We start from the raw sequence: 20,462 nt of genomic DNA on the forward strand, positions 1-20,462 counted from the left end.
TATATAAGATGAATACTTTTTAGATTAGATTTATCAAAGACAAATTTTGATTCTTCTATTGCCTATTTAAGTGTTTAGTTGACTTTGTCTTCAACATCAGTTTTACATTGGTGATTCATTTTTGTTTTGCTGGCAAAGCATCAATATGTAAATTGGTTATTGCATCTATGTTGCTTGATTTGAGTTCTAGGAACCTGTTAAGAGTTGTGACGCATGTAGAGTTTATCTGATAGTTTTACATTATTAATCCATTGATGTGTGTTTGGTGCATGTTTCTAAATGATAATGATGTGTCTTTTTAATTCCTTATGACATTTTGTTTCTTAGTTTTCTCAATAAATAGTTTTCAAATTTAAAAATAAATCTAAATGGGATACTTGTAAATATTGATATTAATTGAAGCACTGATAGGTGTGTGAATTGCAAAGATTTTTGAGGTTTTGAGTTTCATGATCATATGGTGGAGGGAATGTGTGAAGGCTGAGTTCTACATCGAAGTTCAAGGTTCTGAGGAAAATGATCCCACTGGCTCATTGTTTTTAGAGAAAATTGTCTCCAACTTTATTGGGGTGATATGTTGATATCCATGGATGGTGTGCTTCGATGAAGTTTTCTTTTAACAGGGGTCTTTCAACTAAAAGGGTTATTGTAATTGAAGTATAGATGTGCACATATTCATTTATGTAATTTAATTCAAATAGAAAATAAAATTATGCCTATAAAGATTTTTTTTTGAAGTGTTTTGAAGGTGGAGCATCATATTTTTAGATGAAAAAGTTACCAAACAATAGAAAATATTTTGCATAAAAAATCTTAAATGTACTTTTGTTTTATTGAAAACAATTTTTATGAAATACTTTTAGGAAATCACAACCAATAGAAAACATTTTACATAGATTCATCCAAATACTAGAAAATATTATCTTTTCTAGAAAAGTAAATAATTCGGTGACAATTATTAAATATGAGTTATTTGAGTTTATTTTAATTTGAAAACATAAAAAAATTTAGGAAGAGATTAAATTAATTAATTCCAATATTATAGTAACAAATTGAGTGACACTATTAAGGGATAAAAATTTTCAATAATTTATTTTGATGTTTTGAAAATTTAAATTTCAATATTGATTTTTTTGAAATTTCGTAAGCGGGTAAACAAGTACGATTTAAAAAATTTTAATGTATTATTTTAGTTTTTATGGCTTTTTTACTTAATTCTTAATATGCTCTTACCCCGATCAATACTTAAAAAATGATATTTCTTGAGCGACTAAAATGAAGGTGACTTAGAAGGTAGGTGACCAAAATGAAAGTGTAAATATGATATGGCGTATGTAGTTAATCGCTGTTAGAGATTTAATAATTGGATAACTAAAATGAAAGCTTCTCAGAAATTGAGTGATCTTTCTTTAAACTTTATATGAGTTAAAACATTTTTTTGCACTTTTTCACATATGTTTTAGTGTATATATTGAGGTTACTGCCCCTTAATAGAGTTCAAACTTTGTTATTTCAATTCGCTGTGTTAATATTATATGAATTCAAAACCTGCGTGGACATACATAAATTTTAAGTCGGTTAATCAATTTTAATTCTACATTTTCTTTTCAATTATTATTATTTTATTTAATTGAGCAATTAAAACTATTTGATGAGTTCGCTAATTATGAGCTCCTGTTATTTAATTTTTAGAGGTAAAAAAACATATGGATAGTAATTAAGGAAAACGTACAGCACGATCGAGAAAATGATAGGTTGAGAAAACACAAGGGAGAACGCAAAATTATTAAAAATTTAAACGACGCCATTTTAGGAAGAAAAACTAAGGTACATCGACAACCGAGACGATCCAAAGAATCAAATCCATCAGATTCAGATCCCAAAAATGGAAGATTTTTGGAAGCGCGCCAAGTCCTTCGCGGAAGAAACGGCGAAGAAATCTCAGACCCTAACAATGCCAAACAAAATCGCGGATCTAGTCGCCGAAACCGCCAAGAAGTCCAAGGAGCTTGCTCTTGAAGCCTCCAAGAAAGCCGATGAGCTTGCTCTTGAAGCTTCCAAAAAGGCCGATGAGCTCAAAGTCGCCGCTCTCAAACAAGCCGATCAAATCCAACTCCAAAGCCAAAGTCTCTCCAAGACCATTTCCGACATTATCCCTCCTCAACTCTCCTCCCTCTCCATTGCCTCCTCGGATCCTCCACCCATCTCCGATTCGGAGCTTCGGAAGTTCGGTCTCACTGATGATTTGAGAGACTTTGTTAGAAATTTTACTTCTAGTACTTTCCAGAGCTTCCCTTTCCCTGTACAAGGTAAATTTTTTACATTTATCTTTTTCATTAAAAAAAAGAAAATTAAATCTAAAAGTTTAGATTGTTGAGTAGATGAACCTGACGCGACTACTACGGGGACCAATGTACGGAAGGATCTGAATGAATGGCAAGAGAGGCATGCCACTATTGTTCTTACTACTGTTAAGGTAAAAAAAAATTACGTATCATTCTGGATTTTTTAATTTGAAGGCTACGTTTGGCATTTTGATTTGAGTTGTTTTCATCGTGATCGCTGATAACATTGTAGTTAAAAAATATTTCTGAGATAATTTTTTCGTCTAAATTTAATTATTGTAAATTTCAGTTGCAATCGGAATATGCCAACATCATTTGGTAGTAATTAATAATTTATGTAAAACGCTTTTTTTTTCTTATGCAGGAAATCAAGAAATTAAGATATGAACTGTGTCCACGTGTGATGAAAGAAAGAAAATTTTGGAGGATATATTTCACTCTAGTTAGCACTCATGTTGGCTCGTAAGTATTTAATTAGAATAAGTATAAACGATACTTTCGGATAAAGGATTAGATTATTATTTGATGTCAGATATTTGTATTTTCAGCTATGAGCAGCAGTACATGGAGGAAGTTAAACAGAGAGCAAAGCAGGAGGAGGCAAAGGAGGATGAACCAAAGCAAACACCTGTACTTACGACAGAGCAATCAGAAACTAGTCTGAAAAGTAAAACTTCGAATGCATCTGCCGAGCAAGATTTGGATACATTTTTGTTGGGAGATTTTGATGATAACGATGCTGGTGGTGGAGGTACGGATATAAACTATTGACATAGGTTTCCTTTTGTTTCCTAGAGTTTTGATAGTTTGAATTGCTTGCTCTTGAAGTTGCTTAGCAGTTTTAACTTTTATGTTGATGACTTCTTATTCAAATTATATTTCCGAAAGGATGTTTTTCTCGAGAGTCATATTAAAGCCTGATTATGCATTCTGTAGCCTAACTTACTATGGTTGATTCATAATTCAATGCAATGTATGATTTTGGAAGAGGTGTTTATTTCCTGATAAGGTACGTGATACTGGAGATGTTAATGAGGCCATTATTGCAATAATGTGACAAGATTCATTTTTGATATAGAACCCTTTAGAAATGGATTGAACTAGACATTTCTTTCTCTATTTTAAATAGTATTTGTCCTTTCAATTTGTTAATTATTCAGATGATGGTGATGGTGATGGTGATGGTGATGGTGATGGGAGCTTTGGTGATGATTTTGACAAGATTGAAAATTCTGTAAGCTCGAACAACTTTTACGCCTTATCATTTTGTTACATCCTTTGATCTTCAATTGGTAACATGTTAAGTGTTACCTCAATTCATTGATGCTTATGCCAGGGTTGTTCCTTCTTTGAATGGTAGTAAATTGTAACATATGGTTCCATTTATATGGCCACTTGCAGGATGTTGAAGATGAAAAGAAGCGAGGAGAAGGAACTAAAGCTTAGAGTTGCAGTTAATATTGGAGCAAATATTGAAACATAGCTGCTACGTGGAGAAAAAGACTGCAGAGTGTATGTCTGGTTTATACAAGATACATGATTTACTATTTGTTAGTGCTATCACCATTGTTTGCCTTGTAAAAAGGATCTCATTCTATTAATCAAAATATTCATGTTAATGCTTTTGAATCTTGATTTCTTGTTCATAGTTAATAACATGTGTAAACTTGAGAAACTCTCCACTCTCTTCTTGTTGTGAACAGTATGCATGGATATGAAACAGTGACTGATAATTTTGCGAAGCCTTTGGAGGAAGTGTGATCTGTAAATATCTTAGGGATAGGTTGAAGATTTTAGCTATGCATTACTATTTTATATCATATCATGTGACATGACTTTTTTTAATAAAATATTTTAATTTTATATAATTAATATAAATAATCATTATTAGTAGATATGTAAATGTATAAAATATTTTAAAATATTCTTTAGTTTTTATATCATATCATATAGACATAATTTTTTTAAAATAAAATATTTAATTTTATATAATTAATATAAATAACCATTATTAGGAGATAAGTAAAATATATAATATATTTTAAAATATTCATTAGTGTTTTTGAAGGGCAAATGACCAAAAAAAGCTATTTTTTTTCAAAATTTACCGAAATGGGTCGATTTTTTTATTATTTACGGAATGGTCCATTTTAAAATCGCATACGTCGTAGCGATGTCGGGTACATGGCGGAGGTCGCGTCCGTCCTCCTGCCATGTAGCGTTCTCGGGACGCGATTTTGACGTTGATTTCACGTTTGGGTTTTCTGGCTTTTAGGGTTTAGGGTGTAGGCTTTTTAGGGTTTAAGGGTCCCGGAATAAATTATTTCGAGTTGACGTCTCTGGTCAAATAGTATAAAATCGCTTCTACCAGGATGCTATTTGAGAAGAAATTGTGAAATCGCGCCCTCGTGGACGCGATTTTGCTCTGATAGGTCATGTAAGAAATAATTTTTTACGATTTTACGAGCAAATAGTATAAAATCGTTTCTACGAGGATGCTATTTGAGAAGAAATTGTGAAATCTCGCCCTCGTGGACGCGATTTTGCTACAGTAAGTCATGTAAGAAATAATTTTTTTTCTGATGTTTCTGAGCAAATAGTATAAAATCGTTTCTACGAGGATGCTATTTGAGAAGAAATTGTGAAATCGTGCCCTCGTGGACGCGATTTTGCTACAGTAGCAAGTTTGGGCTGAGGCTATAAATTAGGCAGAAAATGTTCTTAGAATGCATAAGTCATAGCAGAAACAATTTAGAGAGGCTAAGAAAGTTAGAGTTTCAAAATGAGTGAACGTATTAGTGCTGTTATTTACTACGATGGTGAGGTTTGCCACACCGAGAATGTGTTGTCTTTTTGTCGGAGAATACGGTGCGACTGTCATTTAGCCAGAACATAGATTTCATAGAACTTCGTAAAAGAATTAGGTGTAAAATCTTCGGAACGACGCCAATGAAAGTTCTGTCAATCACGTATCGGTTTTGTTCTTGTGTTGATCCGGTGACATATGACTCGTTCGACATAAAATGTGCTCGTAGCTTGGAGGCAATGGTGCAGACTCATCTTGCTAGTGGAGCAACTTATATTGAGTTATATGTACAATTTACGTCGCCAACTGATGTACTTCCGTCCGGTGTTCGAGATGTATACACGACCTCTGACCGACACTCGGTTAGCGGGTTACAAAATACGGAACAACCCATGTTCGGTAGAGGTGTCGAATGCACATCCCCCGCAAGACACTCTGTTGGTGGATGAGACATGTACGTCGGTGGCTCGACGTTTGATGCTGGAAATACGTACTGGGAAACTGCGTCAAGTTCTAGTGAATGGCAATCTACATCCAATTGGGGACGTTATCAAATGCCCAGAAGAAGGGATGACGTACTACCTATGACGTCAACCGGTGAGGGGACGTCGTACGCTGCATATGATTGTGGGTTAGAAGATGACTCTGATGTGGATCCACCTCGAGAGCCCGGGCCGGATGGTGCAGAGGTGGGATTATTTTCTGAATCGGAGCCTATTCCAACAGAAGGTGAAGATGCTGAAAGGAGTTCAGATGATGAAGAAAATTCACGATTCAGAGCATACTCACCTCCAGCCCACATGCATAATGTCGATCTGTCAGCAGATGATGCGTTAGAGTTTCCAGATCTACCACACCGGTTGCGCGATTGTACAAGTTCGGGGGTAGATTTCGGTGAACTTGAAGTTGGTAATCAGTTTACCAACAAGAATAGTTTTATTGGTCTTTGAAACATCATAGCATCAAAAACGACGTTAATTTCCACGTCGTTAAATCAAAATCCGATAAGTTTGAGGCGAAGTGTGCGGTGCAAAACGGCACATGTTCATGGAAAATAGTCACCTCGTTAAGGAAAAGGACGGGGTTGTGGGAGATAAAAAAGTACAAAGGTCCACATACATGTACTGCAGGTACAAGATTGAATGTATTTGAATAATAATTTTATTTTGCAATGTTGCATTATTTAATATACTCCCTCTGTAGGTGTTTCACAAGATCATCCCAAAATGGATTCAGTTATGTTAGCCAGCTTGATAATGCCCACGATAAAAGGATCCCGGACTTGATGCGGTGGTAATTGCCAATATCCAGTAGCCAAATGGGGCATCGCCCTCTTACGCAAGGCTTGGATAGCTAAGCAAAAGGCGTTGGAGAAGATGCATAGTGGGTGGGGCGCCTCATATAATGAAGTATGGCGGTGGTGTCGGTGCTAGAGAGATCGTCCCAGGTGCCATCACAGACCTTGAAACGGAACATGCGTACTACAACGGCCGATTGCTACGTGGATGTCAAGTGTTCAAATGCCTATTTTGGACCTTTAAGCAATAAGTAGACGCATTTCCATACTGCAAGCCGTTGGTACAAATTGACGGTACCTTCATGTTCGGTAGGTATACTCATCGGCTATTGGTTGCAGTGGCACAGGCGGTATTGGGAGAATTCTTCCAATTGCATTTGCAATAACACCGGGAGTCATCGATGGCGGGATTTCTTTCTCTCTAGATTAAGGAGGCATGTCTGCCCCCAACCTGATATCTGTGTTATTTCAGATCGGGGCGCCGGTATACTAGCTACATTTGATCGAGAGGGAAGCTTGTGGCAGCACACACACCATAGATATTACCTAAGCTTCGAACTACTACAGGCAATATCCATCCAAGAGCGAACGACGACAAGTGACCAACATGGGTATTTAGTTTATAACTGTATTATTTCGTTTGTCAGTTTGAATTAGTTTTATTGGTAGAAGTGGTATAAAATATTCGCTATTATCTTCCAATTGGCAGGGCATGAAATAAATAAAGATCGTTTTCAGGAGATGTTGGCAATTTTACGATCCCAAAATGGAGAAGGGGCAGACTACCTTTGTAACATACGTTTCGAACAGTGGACACAAGCATACGATGGAGGCCTACGATATGGCCATATGACGTCGAACCTGGCTGAATGCATAAATTCTGTTCTTAAAGGAACGCGCCATCTACCGATAACATCGGTTGTGCGAGAGACATATTTCCTTTTGGCGGCGCTATTTCCAAAGCGAGCAGCAACTTATGCTGGCCAGATGCAGGGTGGCCATGTATGGTGCAGTAAGGTAGTTCAAGAAATTAACAAGGTGAAGGCGAGGGCAAACATCATGCACACAGTGTGTCACGATCGAGACAATTTATGGTTTTGCGTGACGGAGTTTGACAGACCGCACCAAGGTGTTGTTGGCGGGCAGTATCGTGTACACTTGCAAAAACAGGACTTGTGACTGTGGGAAGTTTGATTGCATGCCTGCTGATGATGCTCTCGTTGGGGCCGGTGATTGCATACCCGCTGATGATGCGCCGGGTGACTGTCTAGGCCTCGTTGAGGGGCTGCCTTTGAAGTCTTCTCGTCTTGGATTTAGAGGCCCGCACATTTCCCTTCCGAGACGTAATTGCCATTGCCTCTCCTCTGGCGTAAGTAAATACGGCTTGCCATGGATCCTAAACTATGGCATGTATTCTGGAACACACGCTAACTCCGAAACGATGATTGCTTCCCGAGTAGGTAGATATTCAAGCCGGTTTTCCCACATTTCCGTGTACTCGGACCAGTATCTAGGCCAATCCGTACCTAATAGCTGAAGGTCAATTTTGTGGTGCTCGTCAAACTTCTCAGGGTCCGCAAGAATCGGTTGTCTACATCCAAACTATCGTAGCACTCTGTCTGTCTGGTGGGGCTTCACGGTTGCATAGTTGATCAACACCACTTTCACGTGCCAAGCGTTGGATTTTGTAAAAACTCTTAGGGATTCTTGCGTCAATTGCGGATCCTCGTATGGTATCCATTGAAACTATATGAACATGATAGAAATATTAGTTACATACATAATACTAAATACTAAATACTAAATATCAATCGACTAGCGAATGTAGGGAAATATCTATTTGCATTAATACTTACTTCTGCTTTCGACCGTTGGTCCAATAGAAGCTGTATATCTTCAAGTTCAGACGGTAATCCACGAAAACTTGCCGGATGGTTCCACCTAATTAAATAAATTTTTAGCTTACTTTTATTCTTACAAAATCTACATAATAATTCAAAAATGTAATATAAAATTTATCTCGTTACAAGTGGGAATGTATATGGGTGGTTCACTCGAGGACGTAGAAATGGAAAGCGAAACCGTGCCCATGATTGCAGTAGTGACAGGCAACCTCTGATGTTTGCTCTCCTCGGTCGCGTCGCCTCGCACATCTCCCGATATAATGTTGCCAAGACGGCAGACCCCCAACTAAATTCACCGGCTCCTCTAAAATCAACGAGTTTTAGTAGCCACCTTAGATGTCCACGGCTCCGTGACGTGTCCGACATCAGATAACCTCTAATTATTTGAAGAATGTATGATCGAGCATATCGAATTCTTTGGATTTCGGTTGAATTTGCATTCGGCTCGGGGAAGGTGGCACGTAACCAGCCCATCTCGACCTTACCTCCATCCATTTTTTCCGGAATAGCGCCCAAAAGATCGTAGCACACCGCCTCTCAATTGCTAGATTGGGCAGACCCGGTGACTGGGTGCTCGTCCACCGGCAATCCCAAATGCATGCTGACATCTTCTAGAGTGATAGTGCACTCTCCACATGGAAGATGAAATGTGTGCGTCTCGGGTCTCCACCTCTCGATCAATGCACTAATCAGTTTCGGGTCCAACTTGAATCCCGACCTACTGGCCGCCACGTGCCAAAACCCGCTTCCGCAAGTAGTTCTCTACTAACGGTGATGGAGGAGCATGCATATTAGGATATGGCATTCCAATACCGGATCTTGGACTTTTATAACAAACAATAAATTAATAATTATCTAAGAATACATAAATAAAAAAAATCGTAAATAATAATTACAAATTAAATTTAATACTTACCATTTTCATTTGCTCCACCGATATGTGATTGCTATCAAGACGAGTCAATGATCCGGCCATTGATGAAAATATAAAAAAATTTAAAATTATTTTTAAAAAATATAAAAAAATTTATAATTATTTTAAAAACTGGATTTGAGAGAATTTTGGAAGGAAATTAAAATTAAATATGGGTTTGAGAGAATTTTGGAAGGAAATTGAGAGAATTTTGAAAGGAAATTGAGAGGATTAGAGAGGAAAAATTAGATAGGATTTATTTGTGAAAAAAAATAAAGGGGTGGGGGTATTTATATATATATATTTTTGATCGTTGGGGGGGCAACGGTCAAATTTTTGACCGTTGGGGTACTGTTCACGAGTAGAGAAGGTCGCGTCCACATCAGCAGTCACGCCGGCGTGGACGCGACCTCTCGCCATATGTACCACGACATCGCTACGGCGACGTAGCGATTTCTTGAAAAATGGACCATTCCGGTAAATAATAAAAAATCGGCCCATTTCGGTAAATTTTGAAAAAAAGGGCTTTTTTTTGGTCATTTGCCCTTTTTTGAAACAAAGGTTGGATATTTTTATTGAAGCAATACGACAAATACAAACCTTAGAACTTAAAAAAAAACATTAAAATGAAAAGTATAGATTCTAGCCATATTTGAGCATTCTTCATCTAAAAATTAGAATACCAAGAAATTGAATGATCGGGGTCTTTTACAAGAAGAGAATGATCGGGGTCACCTTCATTGACTAGCATACTGTCAAAGGGAAGATCCATGTGCATTAATGTCCACGAAACTAACTAAAAATTTAACTAATGAAAGTGCAGCTATCAATTAATAGTATAGCTACACTGAGCAAAGATATCGTTCTCACGAAGACTAAAAGTACTAGTAATTACCGTCTTTCTATTATTTAACCGAATAATTCAAGTGATTGATTGAAAACTAAAATTAACTAAATTAATTAACTAAAGAACATGACAAAGAACAAATCACAAAAATAATAGAGTAACAACCAAGAAGCAAAACAATACTTAAGAAAGAATTTACCTAGATTTCATCTGTCACTATCAATCTAAATTACACAATTTTCTTAGTAACTTGATCCGTAGAAATCCATAAATTATGCAAATATCTCTTTCGAGCATAAGAGCAACTGAATCTAGATTGATTAATTGAAATTTCTTTCTAATTAAAATCTCTATTATCATATTAACTCGTGCTATGGATTCCCCTATTAGATTTGACTTTAATCCGGTAGATTTATGTCATCCTATTTCTAGGATTGCATGCAACTCCACTGAACTATATAAGATCTACTCTTAAACAGGGTCTATTCAACCACCTATTTAAGCACATCAAACATGAATTAATAATCTAGAAATATCAAACCAAGAATTAAGCACACATAATTGAGAACAAGAAACAAAATATTTATTGCGTAAAATAAAAATCAAACGAAAGAATCCATCATAGGGTTCATCTCCCTTAGGTACTTAGAAAATTAGTTCATGCTTGAAAATAGAAACATCCAAGATACAGTATAACCGAAAGAAATAAAAAAACTTATGATAACTTCCTAAGAAATCAACCAGGAATCTTCAATCTTGACGGAAATCTGCTTCAAAGCTAACTTCAATGGTGTTTTCTAGTTGTTTTCTTGAATATTCTATGACAAGTCTCTCCTATCTTCTTGTTTTTGTCATATATACGTCTTAAAATGCCCGAAAAGCCTAAAATCGTGATTTTTTGTAGTTCAGTGTGCAATTCCGTGAAATCGACATGGCCTACCACACGCCCGTGTGGGTCACATGGTTGTGTGGAATGGTTCAGCTTGTGTAGGTCACACAGCTGTGTGGAATGGTTCAGCCTCTGTGGCTCCTGCAGCTTGCTTCGACGCTCCGATTTTCACTCATTTTCGCTCCTTTTGCTCCCAAGTGCTTTATTAAGCATTAAAATATGAATTTAAAGGATTACGAGCTTAAAATTCACAATTAACATTAGATAATCACCCAAAAATGCATTAAGAATGAGGTTAAAACATGTTAATTTTAACACCTATCAAATATCCCCACACTTAAGCGTTTGCTTGTCCACAAGCAAAATTCTCAACCCACATTCAAGTTAACTTCTCTCGATTTATTGTTTTCACCGATAATGTCTTAAGATAATTTACATATAATTATGCATTGGAAACTTAAACTAAAATGACACTAAAGAATACAAGCAACCCAAGCAGAAACTTTTAAAACGCAAAAAACATAGGAGTCTCCCCTATCTCAATAATGATCTGAAATTCAACTCAATAAGAATGAACTCCCTCACTAAGGTTCACTCAAAGCACTCAAAGTGTTTAAGGTTCAAATAATGTGCACTCAACAGTCGAACAAGAAATGTTATTACCATATATTTGCTTAAAAATCAAATCTCTACCATTATATAACGAGATGACACACCAATCAAAAGGTCTTTACAAGGTTGTAACGGGGTTTCGGTTAAGACTGCAAAAAAGGTCAGAAAAGTTGGTTACAATCGAGAGTCGAGTTCATAAGTTACCAAACTAGAAAAATCAGTTGCTGAATTAAAAGAATTTACATCAAGAAATAAATGGTGGATGTGAGCTTTTATACAATCGATGAGACTCACAATTCAAAATTTTTTTTCATTTATTTTTTTTCAATAAAGAGAGAACTCAACAATGCAAATTATGAAACATAGTTAGGCAACTAACCAAATCGAATCTTGACAAAAAGGGAGTCAATAAAAAGGATTATTTACACCATTAATATAGGTTATGAGTTAACACAAACGGGTGATAAGAAAAAAATTGTTAGGATTAACGAGGTTAATTAGGGGTTAATTCAACGAGTAAGTTGTTTATAGGTTAAGCGAATTAAATCCTAAGTGCCTATATCATCTTAGTATATCAAATAAATAATGTGGCCTAGAAATGTATAACCGAAGCAAGTTCTAAAATAACAAATCAAATTGACATACTCAACCAAAAATAAAATAAGCCCGAAATAAAATGTATGCTTTATAGGCTCAAAAGCTCACAAAAAATTATGGTTTTGATGTTAAATTTGTAAATTTTAATTTTCAAGATAATGCTTCAGTTCAGGGAGATAACCTAAAATAATATTCTGAAAAAAACTTATCATGCTTGGCTCTCTCGTGTCTTAAAGTATAAATCACACAATGCATAAAAGTTCACAAATTAATCCCAAATAGAATCAATAAAAACTCCAAATTAAAAAAAAAATCAACTTCAATGTTAGGTTTGAGAAAATTACTTTAAAAAAAAAGATTCAAGGACTGTATCGCATAAACATATAAATCCTCCCCACACTTAAGATGTACATTGCCCTCAATGTACAAACAAATATAAACATAATAAGCAAAATATAATAAGTGAGGAAGAGAACTGAAACTATCTTGAATTTGGAAGATTTCGTCAGAATAATGAAATTCGGAATCGTAGGAGATTCTAAATTAAGTACATGGTTTTGAGCAAACTAATAAGAAGATAGACAAAAAAAAATACGATAAAAAGATAACAAAAAATAAAAACAACCGGAAAAATAATAATAAAAGTAAAATGCATAATATAATAAAATAAAATACAACATATAAGTCTGACAAATAGAATAAAAACAAATAAAAACAAAAATAAAAGATAGTTTGGGGGCTTTTGGGCGCATGCTCACGGCGAAGATAAACTGGCGGTTAGGGTTTGGTGAAATGGAGTATAAAGGAAAAAAAACTAGCTTTAAAAAAAGGGTATATGGTCATGTGGGCTACACGACCGTATGACCTATTAAAAACTTTTAAAATTTCCTCTAGTGTTTAACGGCCTTAGACACACCCGTGTGTCTAGGCCGTGTGCACCACACAACCATATCGCTAGACCGTGTGTGTTAAAAGAAAATTGAAAAATTGGCTCCAATATTCATATGATTTGTGATACGCCCATATGTCTAGGCTGTGTGTACCGCACGACTATGTGGATTCATTCAGGCCGTGTAGGGTTAATTGTTCACTTCTCTCATGATCGTGTCAAGGGGGTGTGGGTCACATGACCGTGTCTCTAAGCTGTGTGGTCTACCCCAGATCGTGTGACACTTTTTCTTTTTGATTTTTTTTTGAATTAATAAAAACAAAAGTAATGTAAATAAGAAAATAAGCATGCAACAACATTAAATGGAAATATAATAATAATAATAATAATAATAATAAAACATTCGGGTTGCCTCCCGAGAAATGCTTGTTTAAAGTCTAAGCTCGACTTCCCTTTTCAAGCTTACAATTAAGTCAAATTTTCGAGCCGGAGATCATCTATTTCGTTATCAATATCACCATCAAAATAAAGTTTGAGATGATGACTATTTACCTCGAATGTGTCATAATCAGGGTGTGTTACCTCAGTGGTTTCGTATGGGAATACGTTTCGTACCACAAATGGATTCGACCATCTGGATTTCAACTCTTCAGAGAACATTCGTGGATCCAGATTGTCCAGCAGTACTTTGTCTCCAACTTTGAATTGGTTCGTCCTCTGTACATGCACACCATGACATTGCTTTGTTACTTTTTTGAACATTCTACCTTTATTCTCCATTCATCTAATTCATTGAACTGAACCATTCTCTCTTCAGTTGTCCCTTTATTTTCATCACCTTGAAAAGGATATAATTCTAACACGTATTCATGATTGATTTCGTACAAAGAATGTTGAGTCGCATGATTACTAACATCAACATAATGACAAGTATCATTTCGCTCACCAAAAAGTCTCACAGCATCATGTGCTTGAAGAGTAGCCTCTTCATCACCTACCCTCAGTACAAGTTCACCATTAGCCATATCAATAACAGTTCTAGCAGTGGTTAAAAAGGGTCAACCTAAGATCATGGGTACATCAATATACTCATCCATTCCAATATAATGAAATCAACAGGGAATATGAATTTATCTACTTTAATAAGTATATCCTCAAGAATACCCTTAGGATACTTAATTGATCTATCATCTAATTGAACACTCATCCTAGAGGATTTTGGTTCATTGAGACTAAGTTGTTTGAAAATTTTATAAGGTATTAGATTTATACTAGTATCCAAATCAGCCAAAGATTTTTCAACATTTACCTCAACCCTAAATTCTCTAAATTCATCGCTCAATGAATTAATGATATTAATAATGGCGGTGGTCTCGGCAAAAAATGGAGCAACATGTGAAGGACCAACAGAAGGAGCAGGTTGAGAAGGATCATGCTCGGGAGGAGGAACTTCATCATGTTCTTCCTTAGCATCTTCATCTTCAAGGGTCCTGGCTGGACATCCTTGATCCATGTGCCAGTGCATGGATCCTTCTTATACCTAATATGATGTAAGGCACCAAAGCTAAGTGGAGTGTAGGAGGTGGCCATAGGTGGAACACCCCGGGTTGGGATTTTGAGACGTTCAAAAAATATAGGAGAGGTATGTTTCAAAAGGCAAGGTGAGGGTACTGGTAAGCTCTTTGCTAATGACCTTGGTAATATCATTAAACATGATAAGCTAGGTCGAGATACCTATTAGTTTGAAAATAATCAATCCACCAATAATCGATGGATCAAAGAATCGCATGTTTAGAAATAGGGTGTAATATCCATGTAAGAATTAAGTGTAAAAAATGATCATGGATGTTAAGCTCAAACGTGTTCAAGCTTAGAATGGTTAAGACCAGATTATAAAGGCCTTTCTCATTAGACACGTTTCCAGGTGGTAGTTTTAAAAATTCTCTAAAGTGAGCCATATAGGAGTGTTCATTAGAAAAGAATTGGTGGCAACAAATGTCTCACCCATTTTGTCATGTTTGAGAATGCTCGAACAAATATTGGCATGGGTTTGAGAGTATATTTTGAAAATATCAACCCAACGCCATTCGACCAAAATAGGAAGATAAGCAAAGTTAAACTAGGCTAAAGAATCAAAACCAAGTGATCGAGAGACATTAATCTTACGAGTAGAGAAATGAGTATTAAATCGTTCGTCGAATTTTCTAAAATAACCATTTAAAGAATCGGTTGGACCACTCGAAGGGATAAATGACGAGGCGTCGGTTCGAGGATGTTTCTTGATAGGCATGCTTACAAACTAGAACTCTAGACACACTAAGTTCACTTAGAAAATTGTTGGGGAATTTTATCGAACACTTTGTGGGCAAGGGTTTTGAAAAATTTCCCAAGTAAAATTATTGGTTTTAGGAAACATCCTGCATTAAAACAAAAATATAAAAGTTCTAAATCAACCCAATAGCACATTTTTAAGAAAGATTAATCATAAATATTGTTGAAATTTTGAAATAAAAAAATTGAGATTTTTTACCTCAAAATTGCTTAAAAAATGATGAAAACCTTTAGCAAACTTTGTTGAATCCTTGTTAAAATGGAAGTGGAATGGTTGTTGTCAAGAGATTTTTTAAAGAACAACAAAAAAAAAAGAAAAAATTTTTGGTGAAATGTAGTTATTAGGTTAAAGGCATGGAAGAGGGAAAAAATTTAGGGTTTTAGTTTTTTTAAAATATTTTAAAACACTGCAGAATTTTAAACACGATAGGTATCAATATTTTTATGTAAGTATCTATACTTTATAAAAAGTATTTGTGTTGGTACCGATACGAAATGTCCATTATGTTTTTCAAAGTGCAGAAAATTTTCCTAACTTAGTTTCTAAGTCCTAATACATTCTAAACTAACTTAAAATGACTTACTAGAAAATTCTAATGAGCTCATATGTTTAAATATGCAGAATTTAGGTATAAAACACATGAATCATAGATCATTATAAGTTCATCAAAAAATTGATTACATCAGCCAAGAAAAGTCTATTCAAACACCCTTATTGTGGTGTGTAGTGGAGTATGGGTAGGAACTTTTTTGTTAAACATGAATTGTATTAACATTCTTAAGCATGCTCAAATAAACTGTCAAATTTTGTTTTCTATATGATTGTGCTTGTTCTAGGAACTATTATTTTGTATGACATGTCTATTATTTTGTTTTCTGAGCTTATCCATTGACGATTAGGTTGTTAAGCAATCTTCTTTTGGGCAATCCTATCAACCTTCAACTAGTCTTGACGGTTATTCGAATGTCTTGCCAAATCCGCAAACTATATCCTTCCTTTACTTGTATTCTTTATTTCATCTATTCCCAATGTGGATTCTTCTTTCCACCATGTCCTTATAAGGTAGTCCCTCAGCCTACCCTCCTAATGACCCTCGGGTATATCCCATTTGGCGGTCATTCCAAATTTGTTTAATCCTTGTCGGATTCATTTTTCTTACTATAGTCTTGAAGCACTTGTTGACATTCCATTTGTTGGGATAACTTATGAGGTCCCATGCCACTTTGACGGACTAAGTCCCACTTGGGATGAGAAGTGATTGGAGTCCTTCCTTGTAATCCGCTTTATTTGCGATACCTATCTTATAAGTGTAATGCCGTCCTAGTACCTCTTTTCTGTTAGTGGGTTCTAACTAACCCCTCTTTGTCGATTAGTCTATCCAGAGTACAAACAATTAACCCTCTCTGCATAAACCACAAGGTCAACGAGTTTTATGTCGGGAGCAAATCTCCCTATAACCTTTCAAGGTTTTTCACTAGCATGTTGAGCTTCTTTGAACACTTGGTGGTTCTTAATGGTGGATCCTTACTTGTGATCTATGGATAGATCCCCTCTCATTTCCTACCTACAAGGCATTAATGACGCATCATTCCCCCAACAGATCCTAGCTGGGTTAACACCATACACCCTATTGGCCCTTTTGTTTACCATTGGGCGGACTTTTCCCATTTCTATTACCTTGTTCCTTTTTGGTGGTTTCCTCAAATCCAATTGTTGGCTATCGTCTTCCAATACTTGTAATTCTCCTTTTTTTTACATGACTTTCTGTATTCACAGTCTTGGTGGACTACCTACGTCTATCGTCCTAACGAACTATCCCATATTTGATGTCTTGACAGACTCTCTATACTGTCGTAACCGAGCTATGGTCTTACACAATATACCTTATGTTTAATGTCCTAGTGGACTACCTTGTATTTTTCCTTTCAATGAACTGCCCTATTTTTAATGTCCCAGTGGACTGTCTTTTCGTTGCCACAATTGAGCCATGGTCTTACACTATAACAACCCATTTTTAGTGAAATCGGAATAATGGTTTCAGGACCACATATCCGATGAGTAAATTTTATTATTATTATTTTATTGTATATGGAATATTAGAAAGGTCATATAAAAATTTTGTTAAGAAATTTTGACGTTTGCATGCTCAATTAAGTAAAAATGACTAAATCGTAAAAGATGCAAAAATAGAGTTCTATTAGTTATAGGTATCAATTAGCTATGAAAATTAAATGTGAGTGGACTTAAGTGGCAATTAGACTATTTATGTCGTTATTGGATGATTATGACAAGGTTTCATTGAAATTATTAATGTTTTTAAAGGGTAAAATAGTAAAATGATAAATAAAGACAAAATTAAATAAGTAAAAAGTATCATCTTCTTCCATATGTTTTCTTCTTCATCTGATTCTTAAGGAGGATATAGCTAGGGTTTGGCCATGGAAAATGTTCATGCATGGTATGTTTTATAATTTCGTTTTTACTCCTCTTGATCTTTCATCAGTTCCGCTAAAATAATCATAGGCAAAGTAGAACAATCACCTAAATAAACGTATTTCAAATGGGAAGGAAGTACCTTTAGTTCGAGTTTAAGTGGTTCTTCAATTGACAATTTGGGTTGCACAAATTCTCTGACTTCCAACTCTAATGGTTCAAACCGTATGGATTGAATAAAATTTCCCAGATTGGCTTCCATCAAAGCCATGTTTTCTTCACCTTCTTCATCCTCCAATGGGTCAAGATCTAAGGCATTCTCCAATGGATCTTCTTCAAATTTGCTTTCCATAGAAACCAAGGTTTCTATCTCTTCCATAACTAAACACTCCTCTACCCGATCGAGAAATTTCATCCCTTTAAGAATGTTAAAGGTTACCTGCTCGTTTTGAACTCGCATGGTGAGTTCTCCTTTTTGGACATCAATTAACGTTCTTCCCGTGGCTAAGAAAGGTCTCCCAAGGATGATCGGCACTTCCTTGTGTACTTAAAAATCTAAGACAATGAAATCAACAGGAAAAATAAATTTATTAACTCTTACCAAAACATCCTCGATCTTTCCTTCGGGATATGCTAAAGATCGATCTGCTAGCTGAAGCGTCACAGTTGTAGGTCTTACTTCACCTATCCCTAACATCTTGAAAATAGACTTGGGTGTCAAGTTGATACTCCTTCCTAAGTCACACAAAGCTTTACCACAGTAAGATTCACCAATGTTACATGGTATAGTAAAGCTTCCTGAGTCTTTCAATTTCGCTTGCAATTTGTTTTACAGGAACGCACTGCACTCCTTTGTCAATGCGACAGTCTCATACTCACTCAGTCGTTTCTTATTGGATAGTATATCCTTCATAAACTTCACATAATTTGGCATTTGTTCTAAAGCCTCAAATAACGAAATATTGATGTGTAACTGCTTCAGAACATCCAAAAACTTCTTGAATTGCACCTCATGTTTCTGCTTGTTTTGCTGCAATCTTTGCGGATATGGAGGTGATGGAACTTTCGGTTGAACCGGACTTTTCTGAGTAGGTAAATCTACATCCAAAGAAGATGTTAAAATATCTAAATCCACTAAGTCAGGGTTTACCTTGTCAGACTTTGTAAATTCTGATTCCTTTGGTGTAGGAACTTCAATAGCTGGTTGATTCTTCTCAATGAGCTTATCTTCAACATCAATCAATCAGGGTTCTAGAATTTTACCACTTCGCAATGCTACTACCTTGATATGTTCTTTACCTAAATTTCTTGGATTCTCAGTATCACTCGACAATGTTTCTTGCGATCTATTACATAGCTCTGTAGCTAACTGACCCATTTGGTTTTCCAAATTTTTCAGTTTTACTGCTTGGCTTTGGATCAAAGCGTCATTCTTTGCCATGTACGCTTTTAAAAAGTTCTCCAAACTATTTGATGCCTCAACTTGAGGTGGTTTTGGAGCTTACTAATTAAACCCTTGAGATTGGTTGGTTCTTTGTTGCAATAAGTTGTTGTTCAGTCCATTTCCTTGGTTGCTCCAAGAAAAGTTAGGATGATTACGCCATGAAGGATTGTAGAAGTTGGACTGAGTTCCTTGTCCACTCCTATTTTTATATTGGTTCCCCACACAGTACACTGACTCAGGATTTGATGGACAATTCTCAAAAGAATGACTTTCCCCACAGTACACACAAGAAACTACTTCAAACAGACTTGGTGGCTGAGTTGCAGAATTATTAGTACTATTAGCGGTTAACTTTTTATCATAGAGGAAATAGACGATACCTGAGCTGATAACGAAGTGAGGGTGTTAACTTTATGAACTCTGGCTACACGTCTTCTTGAAGCTATTCAATTTGTTGGCCATTGATAGTTATTACTCGCGATCCTCTCGATGATCTCATAAGCCTTATTATAAGACTTAGACAAAATTGCACCATTCGCGGAAGCATCTACCATCAATCTTGTATGTGCATTGAGACCATTATAGAATGTCTCTAACTGGATACAATGAGGAATCCCATGATGAGGACACTTATGAAGTAACTCCTTGAATCGCTCTCAAGCCTCATACAAAGACTCGTCATCCAATTGTTGGAAAGTTGTGATCTCGGTCCTCAACTTAGAATTTTTGCTAGGTGGGAAATATTTAACCAAAAATCTCTCTGCTAATTCTTGCCATGTAGATATGGAACTTGGTGGCAATGAATTGAGCCATGCTCGTGCTCGATCTCGCAACAAGTACGGAAACAAATTCAACCTTAGTGCGTCTTCAGTTACACCGGCTATCTTGAATAAATCACTCACCTCCATAAACAATCAAAGGTGGAGATGTGGATCTTCCGTGGGCATACCACTAAATTGGCCCATCGTTTGTAGCGTTTGAAACATCACTACTTTCATTCAAATTGGGTTGCCTCAATATCTGGCCTTCTAATTCCTGGGTTTAACTCACTGAAAAGTGGCATAGTAGATTGTCTGATGCATCGATCCCTATCATCGGTAATGAGGATAGGATTTCGTACATGATCGGCTTCATTACCTTGGTCTTGATTCTAA

At 36.0% G+C, this 20,462-nt stretch overlaps 1 protein-coding gene and 1 non-coding gene across 3 annotated transcripts; both read left to right on the top strand.

Moving 5' to 3' along the window:
• The first annotated feature begins 1,757 nt into the window (after positions 1–1,757).
• Positions 1,758–3,974, top strand: LOC105784035 (uncharacterized). Of its 2 annotated transcripts, XR_001130320.2 has the most exons (7): positions 1,758–2,309; positions 2,382–2,476; positions 2,710–2,807; positions 2,894–3,096; positions 3,282–3,354; positions 3,506–3,579; positions 3,747–3,812. XR_001130320.2 is itself a non-coding variant. In XM_012609799.2 (6 exons), the coding sequence occupies exons 1-6, from the start codon at positions 1,886–1,888 to the stop codon at positions 3,789–3,791; spliced, it is 939 nt and encodes a 312-aa protein (XP_012465253.1). In that variant the 5' UTR covers positions 1,763–1,885; the 3' UTR covers positions 3,792–3,974. The 2 variants fall into 2 exon arrangements, 1 of the variants encoding a protein (XP_012465253.1); XM_012609799.2 differs by lacking the exon at positions 3,282–3,354 and having other exon boundaries at positions 1,763–2,309; positions 3,747–3,974.
• Positions 3,975–19,920: 15,946 nt separating this feature from the next.
• LOC128036264 (small nucleolar RNA R71) lies at positions 19,921–20,027 on the top strand. The gene has a single exon (XR_008193062.1). It is a non-coding gene; the product is annotated as a small nucleolar RNA R71 (small nucleolar RNA).
• Positions 20,028–20,462: the final 435 nt, after the last annotated feature.

The sequence above is a fragment of the Gossypium raimondii genome, chromosome 13 (assembly GCF_025698545.1).
Source record: "Gossypium raimondii isolate GPD5lz chromosome 13, ASM2569854v1, whole genome shotgun sequence".
NCBI lineage: Eukaryota > Viridiplantae > Streptophyta > Magnoliopsida > Malvales > Malvaceae > Gossypium > Gossypium raimondii.

Bases quoted from the DNA above. Each gene is read 5' to 3' on its own strand.
- LOC105784035 (XM_012609799.2), top strand. From the start codon at position 1,886: ATGGAAGATTTTTGGAAGCGCGCCAAGTCCTTCGCGGAAGAAACGGCG. The intron at 3,097-3,505 runs GTACGGATATAA...TTAATTATTCAG, and splicing joins TAACGATGCTGGTGGTGGAG to ATGATGGTGATGGTGATGGT. The intron at 3,580-3,746 runs GTAAGCTCGAAC...GGCCACTTGCAG, and splicing joins TTGACAAGATTGAAAATTCT to GATGTTGAAGATGAAAAGAA.